This window comes from Camelus ferus, chromosome 7 (assembly GCF_009834535.1).
Source record: "Camelus ferus isolate YT-003-E chromosome 7, BCGSAC_Cfer_1.0, whole genome shotgun sequence".
Classification (NCBI taxonomy): domain Eukaryota; kingdom Metazoa; phylum Chordata; class Mammalia; order Artiodactyla; family Camelidae; genus Camelus; species Camelus ferus.
In genome coordinates this window covers 31,576,497-31,594,161 of record NC_045702.1, presented here as the reverse complement: position 1 = coordinate 31,594,161, position 17,665 = coordinate 31,576,497, and the positions used below count along the sequence as shown (strand labels likewise).

General features: G+C 35.3%; 1 protein-coding gene across 1 annotated transcript in view; it reads left to right on the top strand.

The window, feature by feature from the left end:
• The window catches only part of FOXP2 (forkhead box P2), a 235,259-nt gene that overhangs the window by 83,569 nt on the left and 134,025 nt on the right, over window positions 1-17,665 (top strand). Inside the window, 1 exon segment of the mRNA XM_032483657.1 lies at window positions 2,940-3,029. Coding sequence (XP_032339548.1) covers window positions 2,940-3,029 — 90 coding nt within the window.

The window sequence follows — 17,665 nt, the reverse complement described above, 5'->3', positions numbered from 1 at the left end:
AGTTTGTATTGAAAGATAATTCCTTACTATTTCAAAGATAACTATAAATGAATGTGGAAACTAAGGTACTTTAAAAGTAGAAGCGTGTTTTAGCCAGCTATCTTGTGGTATTCCATTATTATTATTACTCTTTTAAAAACAGTACACCTTTATTCTAGTGATATTTTCATGAGCTGCAGTTCTAATACATCTAATTGTCTAATATCTTCCTATAGCCACTGGGTATTAATATTGCTCTGCATTACTCGTTCATGTTGAGTTGAATGAATACAGTGCAGTGGGGTGACGTAGATAGGGTCCTAGGCGTGAGAGACTAGAGTCTTAGCTTTTGACCAGACTCTGCTTCTGCTTTGTGACTTTAATCAAGTTATTGTAGTATTGGTTCTTCAGTTACCCGTCTACAAAACGTGAAAGCTAGGCTAAACAACTTCTGAGGTTTTGTCCAGCTCTAGAATTCTTCAGCTTATTAGTAATAACTGGTCAAATGATCAGAATTTTACAAGAGTTTAGACCTCCATTCAGGTACTGATAGAAGATGTAATGAAATCTAAGTCAAGGATGGTGGGAACACTCAGCCATAAAAACAATGTATATTCTGTGATAGTTCTGTTCAAACACAAGTTCAAAACATAAAAAGATGATATTGTGGTTTTCAGGTTCTGATAAAAGGATACGCTCTCTTTACAGGTGAAACATAATTCACTGTGGTGCCAGAGTTCTCCCTCACCTTACTCGTTGTTCTCCTTTACCAGAGTTGGACTCATTGTCATCTGATGGCTCCTTTGGTAGCCCAGGGACAGCATGGTGCCCTGGAATGCACTCTGGCCTGGAAGCCAGGAGACCTTCAACAGCACTTGATTACTCTAGGCCCTATGTTTGTCGTTTGCTAAAATGAAGGGGTCACGTTGGATAGTTTCTAACATCAATTTTAATCCTAATTATTCACAATTCCAGGATTCTGAACTATGTTCATTAGAAGCCTTTAAGAATAATACATGACTACAGAATTGCATGTAAACTGAATAAAGCTTTATACATACAAAACAAACTAATAAATTCAAAGGAAAATATTATATGAAAAAATTAGGCAAACTATGTGTAGATTTTAGCATCAAAGGAAAAAATAGTTGATTTTTTTTAATCTGAAATTTTCACATAGACACAGCCTAAGTCACACTATAGTAATTTACATTTAAAAAATATCATATGTAGTTATGTTGTAAGTCACAATTTAAAAAAAGAAAGCCTGTATTATTTAGGATATCAAGTGAAATGTTTTCAACTGAGTTTTGGGATAATAAACTGTCTATGGAGTTTTTTTCTCCAGTCTTTATTTTCACACTGAACTTTATAATAAAATTCCTGGAGTTCACTGGAATGTGCCATCCTTAGAAACGTTTAGGCGGACTTGCAATTACTTGAAACATTCAAAAAGCAAAAGGAAGATTGTTGTGAATAAGTGTGTCTCCAAATGTAAAAAGTGTGCTTGACAAACTCTGCCAGCTCCTGCTATGGGAAGACGAATCAATGTTGTTAGGAGATGTGCGGGGGCATTCAGTTTGTTTACTTTGGTTTCTATGTCTGCCTGCCTTCTCAGAAAACTTGCTTGGAACCAGACTGTAGCAGCCCTCTCTCTGTCTTTTCATAATTGATCAGGGGATGACTGCCTTCCCTGAGGGTTAAGACGTGGCAACTTTTTCTGTTTGCTCAGCATCTCAATGCAGTAGTTCAAACATTGTTCACACCAGCTGGCAGTGTAATGCCATATGCACATCTTGTCAAAGCAACTGTTGTCATGGATACTAGAAACTCTCTTAAAAACCAGATCATTGATTCCAATCAAAATTGTACTTTTTATCAGCTTAGAATCTTAATTATTATAGAGGAATATTGATCTAAGATATTTTTCCCATCATGAAAAATTTACCTTGTATTCTAAAACAGTGAATAACAAAGTAGGGCAATGATTTCTTTTAGTTTTATGGGTCAAAAAATTTCATCATTAGTGTTCATTGAACTCAGTTGTTGAGAGAAACAATGAGTTTGTAGAGGCTCTTAAAAAGTTTTTTTAAATTACTTTACACTGGTGCCTTTAAAAGATCTCTATATATATTTTTATGGCACAGTTTTTATATGATGTTTATATAGTTCATTCACCAAACTGTCCCTCCTCCAGTAAATGAAATGCTTACATTGATTTTTTTATGTTAAGTTTTATTTTCCTGAGTGGGAAAGAAAACATAAAAATAAATGAAAACATCTTCTATTTTGATTGGTATTCTGTCACACATCGAAACAAACCTGATTGGTTGAGTGGTAATTTCTTTGTTCTCTGATTTTGCTAAGAATGCAAATGAAAACCACTCAATTTTATTTGGCATTAAAACTGCACTTTATTTTGTCAAAGGAGAGGTTTCCCCTTGAATTGTAAGTACAAAAAAAGTATTTTTAATCTTTAGTGAAAATCCTTATTAATTCACTTTCAAGATAATCTGATGTTGATTTGTCAAATTTAATTACAGCTTCCGGTAACACTTGAAGTCTACTGCTTTTGCTTCAAAATTGTAATATGAAAATGCAAATTGAGTGATAATTTAAAAGGGAGTGGGCATTTTAGTTGAACACTCAAAAGACAAGTTCCTTGTGGAAATGAGGTTATTGATGCAGTTTATGATTTTTGTCTATTTAAGCACTTTAAACAAATTAACTTTATTTTCTGCAGGATTAAATGCATCTCTGTTATTTTAAGTAAAGTTGTATGTATGTGTTATGTGAAATTTTTTTCACATAGAAGAAAAAGAATATTTAATGATTCTCTGTAGAAATGAGGCAGGGGGAGGATTCTCAGACATTGAAGCCTATTACTGTTAACCAAGGAATAACTGAAAATAGTTTACCTTCCAACAAATATTTAGATATTGTTCCCTTTTCACTTCCAGGCGCTCCAAGCAGCAAGACAACTTCTCTTACAGCAGCAAACAAGTGGATTGAAATCTCCTAAGAGCAGTGATAAACAGAGGCCACTGCAGGTTAGTAAAGCACTCCTATCCAGAGGTCTTACTATAAAAAATGTTCATAATGGTAACAGATGTGCAGACTCAGTTGTATTCGTACAGAAAATTTTTACATTTGCGTATGTAAGTGATTTTAATTCAAAAAGAAAACTCATTTATCTTCTCGAAAGAGGGAAAAATAATATTCTGTAAGCATAGATTGCAAAAGTGTACAAGGTCACTTATTGGAAAAATTATGCAGGAACAACATTTGGTATACATAGGCCTAAAGAGTTTTGTGTAAAACTCCCTTGTGGGGTTTTAGTGGAATTTTATTCATAAACAGGTTAAAATGTGAAGTTTCTTCCTTTAAAGCAAAACGATAGTAAATGGTAGAGAAGGAAACAAAGCAGTCTGAGACAACTCTTTTGCAGTTGTATCCAAGTGACAAATGCAGAAAACCTCCCAGGTTGCAAAAAAAAACTGTTTGAGTTTGCCAAGGAGTTACTGCTGTTGCTACAGTTATAAAAACACATTCTGGAGTTTGTTGTCCTTACTCACTGTGTTTGTCCTGTGAAACCGATAGTATGTATGTCTTTCAAAGTAATTTTTTGTGTTACTATAGCCGTTGTTTTATATAGCCTTAACCAAAACATATAGGACATTAATGAGAAGAAACATTTTTAGAGTGTACTTTTAACATGTTTGAAAGGTAGAATCTGGAGTTGCATAAAACATTCAAAATGTTTATCAGTTCTGTTGAAAGATAAGCAGTCCTTTTGGAATCATGTTTTATATACATGTCTAATAAGTAAGCTTAATTTTAAAAAAAAGTAAACATCTTTCTTATTGCTTTATTTTAGCAAAACAATCTTGAAAAAAATTTTTTATGGCCTAGCTGTTTTCATTTCCAGGTGTACTCTCAGATGTTAGTAACTAAGTCTCACATGATGGCCCTACTGACAGTTTGTGTAACAGAGAATTATTGGCTACTGCTCTACACAATCCAGAAGCTACTTATTACCTAGAAACCAGATTAAATATATGGTCCCTAGGACAATTTGAGATGAGAATGTATTCTGGGGAACAAACCCATTTGTGAGAGGTGGATGTGGAGAAGGGAGTCTTGGGGACAGGGGTTAAGAGGTACAGGTGTTTACCATGATTTCAAGTGAAAGCTACATTGAATCAGCCTAAGTTTAAGATTCATTTTAATTTTTTTTTTCCCTCTTAAAATAAATTTCACATTCTTTTGCTTAACTAGTCAGTAATTCTGTAGTGACAAACTTTCCTCACTGTCATATCCCTTCTCGAGTAATAACAGTGATTGGAGCATTTCTGTTGAGTTATCTGATTCCATGAGAGCCTCTCCACACATTTACATGACAGAGAAAAATTTACATAGAAGTCACAGAAGATAGCAAATGAAATGTATATTATCACTATGGCTTCAGACTGGGAATCTTGCTTTCTTGTTGGTATGGCAAAGGAGGTTTAGATGCTGGCAGCATAAGCCAGAGGTAAGAGTTTATTGTTTCAAATATCTGAAAAAACACTGTACATTGTCCTAATTCTGTTTTTATCATGTCTCTTGATAAAACAGATGACATGGTTTCTTCCTCTCCAAAGCTAAGTCCAGTAGAAGTTTCTTTATTGCTGGTTACCAGGGTGGCTCTGCAAAGAATGGCTGGGCTTTAGTTTTTCTGCTTTCTTTTTTTGTTGTTGTTTGTAAGGCAAAATGTGATACTTGGTTTAACTAAAATATAACATAATTCTTCCTGGAAAACACACACATATAATGTGGACATATTAATGACTCTAAAATAAGAAAATATGGCTCCTGTGCCAAATGTTATATAAATAAAATTTTGAGTAGAACTTGATTTTGTTGTTTTATCACCAAAGGATAAGTAGAAGCATTAGAAATACCTTTTAACAATTTCAGTTGCTAACCATTACTGCAAACAACCATTGTGTCACTTATATTTAATGTTTTGTGATTCATATGCTTATGAATATACATCCAGTATACAGACTGTGAAACTGTAGCATTTTATTATTATTTTGTAATTTTAATGGGAGCTCATGCCAAAATGTCCTAGGAATGACAAGTTGGTTTTTGTGAATAAGTTAGAAATAATGAATGAAGACTTACTTGTTCACCAAAATATATACCAAAATGAATATGATGTGAGTCTACAGTTTTAGTGTTTCATAGTCCTTGATAAGGTTAGCAACAGGAAACATGCTGGGATTGTATTAAAAATCTAATAAAAAACCTAATAACATTTTATACTGGCTTACACATGTTGTCAAAGGGGGATATTGGGTAATGCTTATCTTTGCATCTGCAAATACTGTTTAACATGAGTTGCGCTATTTGCCACTTATGTTAAAGAAAAGGTAGAATATTTTCATTTAAAATTGTAACCATTTGATATGAAAGTAACACTTTAAAACTTGTATGATTCTCTCACAGCCTAGTTCTTTATACTTACCTATGAGTTTAACCAACCTTTCAAAATAGAGTTGGTGTAGATTATCTTTTAGAATTAAAAAAGATAATTGAAAATGTTTCAGAATCTGTACTTGCAAGGCAAGGTACTTGGTGTTAATAATAGATCATGGTGGCTTGTACTTTATCAGGCATAACCTATTTTTAGAAGACGAAAAGAGATATGAGGTTTTCACTTTAAAGTACAGTTTCGATGGGGAACTATTTTATAACATTTGAAAGAAAGTACAGATTTTAAAAAATCTGTTTTAATGGCTCAAGTCACAAGAACAATACTCGGTTGCTTTGTTACATTCAACTGAATTTCTTTTAAATGTTTGAAAGTGGTGGCCAGATTTGAAGTGTGACATGGTAGAGAGATTATTTCTAGTAGACTCGTATTCATCTACTATTAGTTTTTCATTTACATTTTTTCATTAGGATTTTGTGCTGCAGATAGAATAGGTATTAGCATATCTAATGCAAAATGGAAAGAAAAAAATCACATCTGACAAGCTTGAGCACTGATTGTAATAGTGATTTCACTTCGTGTATAGATATCTGAATATATGTATTTGAAACATGTTTACATATTCTGTTCATTACATGAAACACCAATTGAATAGGTCCAATCAGTAGGTACATTGATTAAGGACATATTGATGAATAATATAGAGATTGTGATGCAAATGAGGGCTGATATTAATCTAAGCATTACCAGATGTTTCTTCTTTACATATTTACTATGTATCCCTGAAAAACATTACCTAATAACAGCTGAGGACAGCCTCTCATTTTAATTTGTTTTATTTATCTGTATTTACTTTTAGCACTTCCTATGCTTGATGTACCCATAGTGTTCTGTAATGAGAAAAGTTAGCCAAACAAAGAGAATATGTAATGCTTTAAATTTCATGAAACTGATTTCCAGATTATTAAAAAGAGTAAATTCATACACATCTGTGCACACACACACATTTACGTATACATACATGCACACTTCCATAATCTGTAACTTAAAATTTTTTTAAAAAATTGTGAACTACATTATCAATTTTCTAGCCTATGACAAATCTACTTAATTTAGTTTAGGTATGAAAATTGGTCGCATTATTGTTCTTGTTACATTTACAGCCATGAGACAGACTTGTGGTTCTTCAAGAGCTGTGCAGAGCAGAGACGTAAATTTAAGGTAAATGCTATTGCTTTGCTATCTTAGATGAATATTAGTATATAGCATTGTAATCCCTTCCTTCGTTGTAGGTTAATATCTTATATAAGGTTCTCTTTTCCAATAAGTAATTTAATTTAAAAATAATAATTCTGTGTTAAATAGTTCAAGAATGGAATAGTAAAAAGCAAAAGTGAATTAAACCTAGGGGTCTTAGTCTGACTCTGCCACAAACTAGTTATACAAGTTTAAGGATGTCACTCAACATCTTTAAAATAAAGACATCAGGCTACTTGATGAACAAAATATAATATTCTGTGGTTAAAAATTTATTCCACTTTTTTTTTAACTAAGTGATAGGCATCTTAATTTTTCAGGAATATCTTGTCAGATATTAGCTTATGAGTTAAGGATTATGTTTTTTTATTTATTTATTTTCAGTTATAAAGCACTTTATTAACATACCATAGCCAAAAATAATGCTTTGGAATCAGATCACATATGTATGAAAACCATGGTGCAAGTATGTTGGAAAGATCTGAAGCCACCTTTGCCCTCCATTGCTAGGAGTCTGAGCAGGGTAATTTGATCTCTTAAAACCTGTTCCTTATCACTAAAATGGGTATAAGGATACCCATCTTGTGAGATTGCTGTGAAGACCAAAAATAATATTGTATAAAGTAACTAGCGTAAATCCTTGCACTTATAATGAATTAATTGAAAAGTTCTATGACAATCAGCTCCAGGAAATTTGTATTTAAACCAAGTTTATGATACATATTCTATAATAAAGTTTCTTTTATTTGGTAATAATTGTTACGATTCACTATTCACTATGCTGTGAAGTGTGCCTAGTTTATAAGAGAGCAAAGGGAGTGTTCTAGGTACTACTAGAGTCTGACCCCCTGCTGTCGGCCCCCCACCTCATGTATATGTCACACAGGCCACACCTAAACTTATATGTTGTTGTGTCTTCCCTACTAGACTGTGAGCTCTGTGACAGCAGGGATCATGAGGGTCCTGCTCATCTCCAGGGCCTGACACAATGCCTAGTGAATAACAGAGCTCAATAAATACCTGATGAAATAACGAATGAGGAGATTGTGCTGAGTGGAGAGTGGGAGGAGGTTGGAGGGGGAAAAAAAAACCTTTGTTCATTCAGGGAAAACTGAGAACTACAATGTGTAAATATCCTCAAGGACTTAAGGATTTGGTTGAGGAAGGTAGTAAGACCTGCACACAAATGTCAGGCCACAGTGGATGTGCTGTAGGAATCAGAAAGGCAGAAATGCTGTAAGTCTTTTATTTTATTGAAGTATAGTTGACTTCCAGTATCATAATGGTTTCAGGTGTGCAACATAGTAATTTGGTATTTTTACAGATTACACACCATACAAAGTTATTATAAAATATTGACTATATGCTCTGTGCTGTGTATTACATCCTCGTGGCTTACTTATTTTATAACTGGTAGTTTGTAAATCTTATTTCCCCTTCATGTTTTGCCCCTCATTCCACCCCTCCCCACTCTGGTAACCACGAGTTTGTTCTCTGTATCTGTGAGTCTGTTTCTGTTCTGTTATATTTATTTGTTTTTTAGATTCCACATGTAAGTGAAAACATACAGTACTTGTCTTTCTCTGACTTATTTCACTAAGCATAATACCCTCCAAGTCCATCCATGTTGTCACAGATGGCAGATTTCATTCCTTTTATGGCTGAGATACATATATATATATATATAGTGGTGTATATATGTGTGTGGGTATATACGTGTGTGTATGTATATGTGTGTGTATGTGTGTGTATAGAACTTCCATGGAAGTGGAGGAGATTTCTGAAAAAGATAATCTACAAATATATATACGTTACATCTTCTTTATGCATGCATCTGGTGATGGACACTTAGGTTGTTTCCATAGCTTGGCGATTGTAAGTAATGCAGCTATGAACATTCAGGTGCATATATCCTTTTGATTTCATATTTTCATTTTTTTTTTGGATAAATACCCAGTGATGGAATTACTGGATCATATGGTAGTTCTATTTTTAATTTTTTTTGAGAACACTCCATACTGTTTTCCATAGTGGCTGCACCAATTTACATCCCCACTGGCAGTGTGTGAGGGTTACCTTTTCTCCACATCCTTGCCAGAACTTGTTATTTCATCTCGTTTTGATGATAGCCATTCTAACAAGTTAAGATATCTCATTGTGGTTTTGATTTGCATTTCCCTGATAATTAGTGATGTTGAAGCTATAAGCATTTTAAAAAGAAAATTATTAACCCAGGCTCAAGTTGTCAGGGAAGGCTTTGTGGAGAGGTGGCATCTATGTTAGACGTAAAGAAGGGGAATTTGGTAGAGAAAGTAAAGGACAATTTTTGATGGAGAAATTTTCAAAAGACGGAGAGACAGGAAATTGTGAGGTCTGGTTAGATAAGAGAGTAAGTAATTTGTTTTGACCAGCATAGAGATGTCACACTAGAAGAATAATGAATGAATTGGAGAGCTGGAAATATACATCACCAATTGTATGGAGCCTGAAATGTCAAGTTAACAAGTCTGTACTTTATGGTTTAGGTAGCAGAGGTTGTTAAAGGTTTTGGATAAGGAAGTGATATGATCAAAGCAATGTTTTGTAATGATCTAGTCAACAGTGGTACATCTGGAGGATGCTTTGGGGGAGGGGGAGTTATGAGAGATCTGGAAAAAGATAATCTTTAGAAAATTTCTTAGGCTGGCATATCATGAACTGAGCTTTAGAAATGTTGAGTTTAGGGTGATAGCAAGAAAGTAAATGAAAATAACAAGCTTTTAGAAAATTAGAGTTTGACAGAGAGGTCAGAGCTAGAGACAAATATTTGTGAAATCATCCAGAAGTGATAGATGAATCCATGGAAGTGGAAGGGATTTCTGAAAAAGATAATCTACAAAGAGGAGCTCACTAACATCCACAGGTTTTAAAGCAAGAAGAAAAAGAAGCAGAAGAAAGTAAAGAGGGGAAAGGAAGAATCAAATTAGCATTTGCTGTATTGCAAAGGGTCAAGGAAAAGGAGAGCTTTTAGAACATGGAGCTTGACAGCCACATCAAACAGTGACCATGAGGATAAGCATTTCCACACATGCAGTCTTGATCATTTCTAATCCCCCTCTTTGTTGATCATTTGCCAGTAACAATTAAGATCTGCAATACTAAGGTGATAAACAGAAAATAGAGAATTAATAAATGCACTTTTGCTTCTCTGATTGCTGTGTCTCCCATCATGTAAGTTAATACACATTTCATACATAATACTGAGTTCCCATAAATTAAATCTGGGAGAAAACTGCTTGGTAGAAGGTCAGATTTTCTCTTTTCTTCGCTACCCAAGCACTTGCCTCTTTCTGTAATCCATTAGGATTTTAAGTATATCTTCCCTTGACTTCTCTACCTTAACTGAAGTAAGAGGAAGAAAGAAATAGAACATTAATATTGTTAAGGGAGCTCTCCTTAGGATTTAAGACTTAGGCTGTGAATTTTACCTTAAGGTGTTTGGAGGTGTTGTACAAGCTAAATTGAATGACAAAGTGAAGAACTGTGTCAGTACATGATTAAAGACAAAAAGTGAAATTATGTTGAAATTCACTTACATTTAAGATTCATTGTGTTTCCTCTGTGGATTCTCTTCATATGTCATCCTGCATTTTACGTTTCTGCTTGGTTTTCTTGAATATTTTCTGCTACTTCACCTTTTCCACTGTAGTTATTTTTTGTTCCTTTATCATTTATTCTTTTCTCTCATCATGTCACCTTATCCATTTTACTTAATCTCTATCCCTTCAGTCCTGTATTAAGAAAACAGTAACTTTAAATGCCTGTAATTATTGAATTCTATCTTGAACCTAAGAGATATTCCAGCATATAATTTTGCTAACAAAATAGTAAAGCTGTGTGACTTCATGAAATCCAGTATCCAGTGTTTTAGTTCTTATCTTGCCCCAAGAATAGTTTCTTGTATGCCTTTTTTAAGTTGTAATTTTCGTATGAAAGCAGCTTTACTCTTGAATATCTCAGCTACTTAAGAGAACCTGGAACCCCTGAAACATTTCATTTAGTGCTAGGAATCTGCTGTTACTGATGACTTTTATAGGTGGCTCTTCCAAAGTCACCGTCAGAATGGTTTCACTCTTCCTTAAATCCTTTTGCCAGATTTCCCAGAAAACTCATTAAGAAATTCAAACTAGAATTGCTGGGGATGGTTGTATTAAGTGGCCAATTTTTCTAAGCAGATCTTAGGTTGTGCTGATTATGATTATTTTAATTTGGAATTTGGAAGCAGGGCATTTGAAATGATCAAACAAAAGTGTAATGAATTGTTCTTTCAAAAATATTTATGTCATCCTTCCTTGATATGAAAATCATATTAGCTCATTGTAAGATGATTTTTAAGTTAAATTATGTTTGGGCACTAAGTTACTTTTCCCAGAGGCACTTAATAAATGTTAATAAATTGCTATATATGGTAGATTTTTTTAAGATGAAAATTATGTTCTCTGATTAGATGAGGATGAAACCACTCATGAGAACTAATTATAGTAAACTCTTGACATTCACAAAGTTTGCAACCTGACATCTTCACAAACCCTCAAATTCAAGAAATTTCCCATTCAAAAATATGGAGAAGTCTGTATGGTCTTTCTTACAAAGACTGTTCTTATTCTGAGTCAAGTTACCATTGTCAAGTGCAAAGTATAATACAACTTAACTTTCCAACTTCAATAAATTTACCTGTTGATTAATGTCAGTTTTTTATAACAAAACTTTTTTTTTCACATCACAGGTTTTTCTACATCAGTGAGAACAGGTAGAGAACAGCAAAGCTATATATTTGTGATAGACGAATCCACAGGTGTGGAGGAGTTAGTAAATGTGTGTAAGAGGTCAGCAATCTAAAGACTAGATCAGCCCCCAGCATGCTTGATTTAGTTTCATGGCTTGACAAATTCCACAAGTGTAATGTCTTGGAACTTCAGGGTAATTTGAAAATAATCAGACCAATCCTCAACATCTGTGAATTTTAAGGGTCCATTCTAATAGATCTTGCAATCCAGCATCAATGGAGAAAATTCAGAGCGAACAAATAAGTTCCCCCTACTTTCCTTGCTGAAATTTTATTTGAAGAATTGAGAGGGGCACTCAATATTACTGTTAATATTTCCCTCCTTCTTACTTGTAAATATTCAGTGACATCAGTAGATAACTTGGAGTACTCTTTCAGAGTAAAAGTTGCCTGGCATGTTTTTGAAGGGCATGGGGGAAGGCAGTGTCTTGGGTATGAAGAGACGTCATAGAAATTCAGTAATGAGTAGCTGCTTTCTTTTTAATGACCATTGATTGTTGACTGATTTGGTCCAGGTGTTCTGATTTGGTATTTTTGTCACTCAAATTAGAAAGCCTCCGTTTAGATTCAGTTCACAGTTGAAGGTCTCAAATCACATCCTGCCTGTCTAAAATTATTTGGTGGTTATTTAAGAACAAAAGATTTGTTTTTTCATGAAGATTTTTATAGTTTCATCATTATAGACATAGACCCTGTAGGACCTAGTTGTTGAGCATTTTGATAACACAAAATAGACCATTTCTTTGCACAATATATAAATTCTTACACTTCTAATGCTAACACTTGCATTGCTGTAAAAGCTGCCACCTTGATATCTTCTGCTAGTGCTACTGCACGTTCTCAAGGGACAAACCAAGGAACACATTGAATATCTTGATGTGCTGACATGAGGAAAATCTGTTGTCTCACAGAAAGACTATAGTACATTCTTCAGGAAAATATCTTTGCAAAAACAAACAAAAAAACACAAAGGAGAAAATCATTCTCTATTCCACATTCTTCACATAGAACCAAGCTTGTAATAGACATTTAAAGCATATTCATGAGTGGTTAAAATATGATTAGAGTTCTAGTTTTTCAAAAATGTGGGCATCGTTTAAAGTTTTTCCTTTATTATGGGAGACTTTATTTCCCTTAATAACCATCACCACTCTCCTACAGAGTCTTAGAGTTCATTTAGGCTAAGAGTTTTTAAATCTAAGAAATTACTTGAAAATCTTTTAAAACTGGAGAGTCTTGGGTCCACCCAAGAACATTGAGTTAAAATTGGGGGTATGGGATCTTACAAAATCGAAATATTTTCAACTCTTCAGGACATTCTAATGCAGCTGGTTTACAGAGTAGTATGTAGGAACCCGGTAACCCTTCTGCAATGGGAAAGTGGTTCCCTGTTTAAAAAATAAAGAAGTGTTGAGTCTGAATTCTTATTAGTACTTGTGTCATTTTTCTTTTCTGGGACTCAGTTTTCCAACCTACACCATGAAACAGCTGAACTAGTGATATTTGTTTCCTTCCAGGTTCAAGTCTTTTAATTTCAGTCCTTTTGCTTTGTTTGTTTGTTTGTTATAAATGTCTTTAAATCTGAGCTAATTAAAAAGGTCCCTGAGCCAGTTTCTTGAGATCTCTCTCTCTGTTCATTCTTTCCAGAAGCATTTCCAACAATATTGTGAGAATTTTATTTTTATGTCGTTAGTCCTCATATAAAGTCATTAGATCTTACCTTTGATTTAAAAATAAATTTGTTTTCTAAAGTTCTCAGTATATAACCACTTTGCCCAATTGGCCTTCCTTTAGATATTAGACACCCTAAGAAAAGAAAACTCCTTATCTTCAAAGATAGCGGTTTGGTGCAGTGGCCCTGCATGCTGATATTGTCCTCCAGCCACTTTTTACATATTGTGGTCAAACCACTTATGGTTCCTCCAGAATTGCTTCATGTCTCCATGCAGGTGACCTTCTTTCTCTTTTGTCAATATGCCCTTCTCTGCCTTTCCATCCAGAAAACTTCTGTGAAGCTTTTAAATAATTGTCAGGTACTCTATGAGCCTCCCTTGAAACCCTCACCTGCCACACACACACAATGTAGAATTAATTACCCCCATCTATTTATTAGTTCTGTGTCTTATATGTACTTCTGTTCTTACCTGTTATTACACTGGATCACAATTACTCTAAGTTGATTGAAGGCTGGGACTGTTTTATTTATCTTCACATTTCCAGCGTCTGGTATACACAGTATGTTTTGCATAAGTGTGTGGAGTCCCTAGATCAGTGCTAGTCAATAACCCTATCAAGTTCCTCCTTTCTCTTAGGCACCAGATGTGTTTTTTTTTTTTCCAGTTGTCTGCTGGGGGCATCTCAACCCAGATCAACTTCTCTCAAACTGGAATTATTTATTTCTCCCCACACTTCTGAACTTGTCCTAATTCTATTCTACAGTCTCCAGCTATAAACCTTCTAGACTGATTGGGCCATATTTCTCTGCCCTAATGTGAAAATTGCAATCTTTCAACCTCTCAGTATGGCATAAAAGGACATATGTCATCATAGACCTGTTGCTTTGTGACTGTGACTTAACCCTTACTGAAGTGCTATTTATTAGTTTATCCAATCATTCACAAATGTTTGTGTCTTGCTTCTCATATACCAGGCACTCTGCAGGGCATCGTGAACTCTAAGAACTTTGACACCTATTTGCCTTTGTTCCTATTTTTCCATCTGTTTAGAAGGTCAGCCGCACCCCCTCTTATCTCGTTGCCGAACTTTTACCTGGACTTGAAGACCCTACTCCCTTGAGCCTTCTCTGACTCTTCAGAGAGAAATAATCCCTCACCCGTGTTTACTTCCAGAACCTGCATCATACTTTTATTTTATTATTCTACATGTATTAGTCCAAAGATAGATTATACCATATTTTATTAAAGTTATTTGACTACTTCTCTAGCTAGTCTCAGACCCTAAACCCTTGGAGGTCAGAGATTACGTTTTATTTCTAACAGAATGCTTGGCCCATAGTAGATCCTAAATAAATCTTTGCCAAATTGAATTGAATTAGGCAAATTTTTCCTTCCTTGTCAGAATAAGTCCAAGGTATCACTTTTGCTGAACCTGATGAGACAAGTGTGAAGCTATGGTATTTATCAGCTTCTCTGTATTTTGTAGAAAGAGACTTGTAAGCGGACGTGAGTATCATAAGAAGACCTGGTTCAGGCTGTGTTACCCTCCCTGATCTCACATAGCTAATACATCAACCTTGTCTTTGTTCTAGTGAAGCAGTCTGTTTATGAATAACACTTCAACTGATTCCTTTTCCTGGGTAGATAACTTTATTATTAACAATAATAATGAATGTTTTCTCCTTTTATCTTTACCTAGATTTTCTTTCTTGATTCTATCTTCTGGTTTATGAATTTCATATACATATAAATATTTTGCTGACAGTAAGCCTTTTACCCCTTATTTAGTCTGTTTTTTTTTTTTTTTTTTTTGAACAAGATACACTGGTTCATTATTGTGTTCTTGTCATGCTTCTAAGCCCACTAAATACCCCTGATGCTTTTACTAGGGAACTGGAAGTAAGAAGTCTGTTTAATAAAATGATATTGGAAATTATAAATGAGATGTGAGAATTTCTCAAATATTATCAGGGAACTAAACTTTCCATGTGACTTAATGGTATATAACTTTATAAGTTAATTATAGCGATTGCTTTAGTCATGTGGATTTTAGATATTGCCGCTGAAATACTATGTAAACTCACTGTGGAGTTTATCAGCTGCTCTGTTTAGGAATATAGATTTATTTTTCTCATGAAACATGAACTCCGTATCCAGGAAATCCAGCTTTGGCTGGTACAGCTGCTTGAGGATGACATTAAAAGACCTGCTCAGCCCTTGTACAGCTTTTGTCTTCATGGTCACAAGAAGATGGCTTCTGCAGGTGTCATGTTCACGATCCAGGCAAAGGAGGGCAAAGTACCAATCAGTGCAGGTCAGCTGAATCAGTCCCGTTTTAATAACAAACTCTCCGAGAACCCCCACTCAGTGACTTCTGTTTCCATTTCATCGGCCTGAAGAGCATCACATGAACTCTCATTGCTTCCGCTGAGTCTGCAAAGCTGATTATATTTAACCAGACACTTTGTGAAACTCAACGAAGTTTGAGTCCTCTTGGTAGAGAAGAAGAGAAGAATGAATTTTGAGATGGGCATCTTAACGGTGTCTGCCAGTGACACTTTCCCATCACTGTTAGTACCAACTCATGGGGCCTAAGAGATCTGTGAAAAGAGATTTTTTGTTTTTAACTAAAAAACAAGCCCTTGCATTGAGGGCTGACTTTCAATAGAGCTTCTCTGCTACACAGGAAACCCCAAGAAAAGAGATTTTGTGACTTGAGATACTTTAGTGACAAGAAATTTGGGGGGTTTTTTGGCGGGGGGGATGTTGTTTCTTTCAGGAAAATTTGGAAAGACACAAATTTATGTATTAATGTGACTAAAGGTCAGCTGAGTATAGGACTTTATTCTAAGGTTTAATGTTTGTAATTATAACTAAAATGTTATTAAAGACTCCATACATTTTAGGTAAAGGTAAAGCACGATGCAGAGTAAACTAAGCAGAGGTGATTCTTTCTGTCCAGGAAATTGCTCCGGAGCTCGGAGTGGTGTTGAGGCACCCCAGTGGAACGTACAGAGGCAGTGGAACAGATCTGGAAAGTTTAAATAAGTGAAGCATATGCATATTTTGCAAGTAGAGAAGCAAGTGTGTTTGAAGAATGATGAAAAAATAGCCGTAGAAGGTGCAATTTAAACAAGTTAAAGTCAGAAACATTTTTTTTTTCATTTGGCTATTACCTATTGCTGGAAGATTCAAGAAAGTTCTCACTTTTCCTTCCAGCTAGAGTGAAGATAAAAGACACATTCTGTACTTTTTTTGTACTTTCTGCAGGAATCTATATTTTGAGCAGCTGCAGTAGGAAAATGGGTACTTTGTGGGGCATCTAGAAGAAGTTCCAGGGAAACCTTGCTCTGCTTCACCTCCATCCCCACTGACCCAGTATGAGCCCCTACTGTGTCCTAGGTGACAGGAACTTTGCCCGTGATCGGTCATTTCCCCCCCGTGGAAATCCCAGAATTGGCTGGTACTGTCTTTGTTTTACCTGTGAGGACTCAGAGAGCCAGAAAGGTTCAGTAACTTTCCCAAGGATCCAGGGGAGAATGTCAGTTGTGTCTGGTTGCCAGCTCATGTTTTTTCTACCATCCTTTGTATTTGAAATGAATGACTCATTTCTTCAGGATTTCTCAGTTTCAGGACAGGCAGGAAGGCAGGAAGGGCAGACATTCCTCATTCTGTGAAGGCTCCCTGTCTGGTGGAGGGCTGACCATTCTGCAGCAGAAGAATGGGAGGTCCCCATGCTGTGTGGGACTCTGCCCAACCCAACCAGGACTCTTCTCATGAGTGTTTGTCATCACTTCTCCCAGGGCTCCAGGAGAATAAGAAGTAATCAGTGGTTTGGATCTGAGATACTGTAAATGCATCACGATTTTTCATAATCTCACCTTCTCTAATAATGCTTTCTAGTAATTAGCCAGAATGAAGTTAAAATGAGCCGAGTCCATCTTCTTCTTAAAATGTGTGATTTATGGGATGAGTGCAACTGGCTTTTATCATTCAAACAAAAGAAATAATATAATGAAGTTTTCTTTAGAGAAATACATCATAAATTTAGAAAGCAAAGAAAGTAAACCGAATAATCCTATTATTTTTATTCTCCAGAGTAGAATTGTGAATGTTTAAAGATGTGTCTACCTACTTTTTATCGGCTCCTCTGGTATGTGATTTCTTTTGATTTTATTTGTAATATTCACTTGCAGTAGACATTTTGCATATCATTAGACCTGGGAGCTCAAACTCTAATGCCTTTGTCAGTCCAGGCAGGTATGTGGTGGACTAGGAGCAAGGGAGGAGTAGGAGATAGGTTGTATCTAGCAGCCCATTTACTCTCTGAAGCAAGTATTCATTTCTCTCCCGCTCTAAATCTCTCCAAGTCTCACTCTTTCCCTCTCTCCCTCTCTCCTCTCTTTCTTTTCCTTTCTCCTTCCATCCCTCCCATGCTCTGGCCTTCAG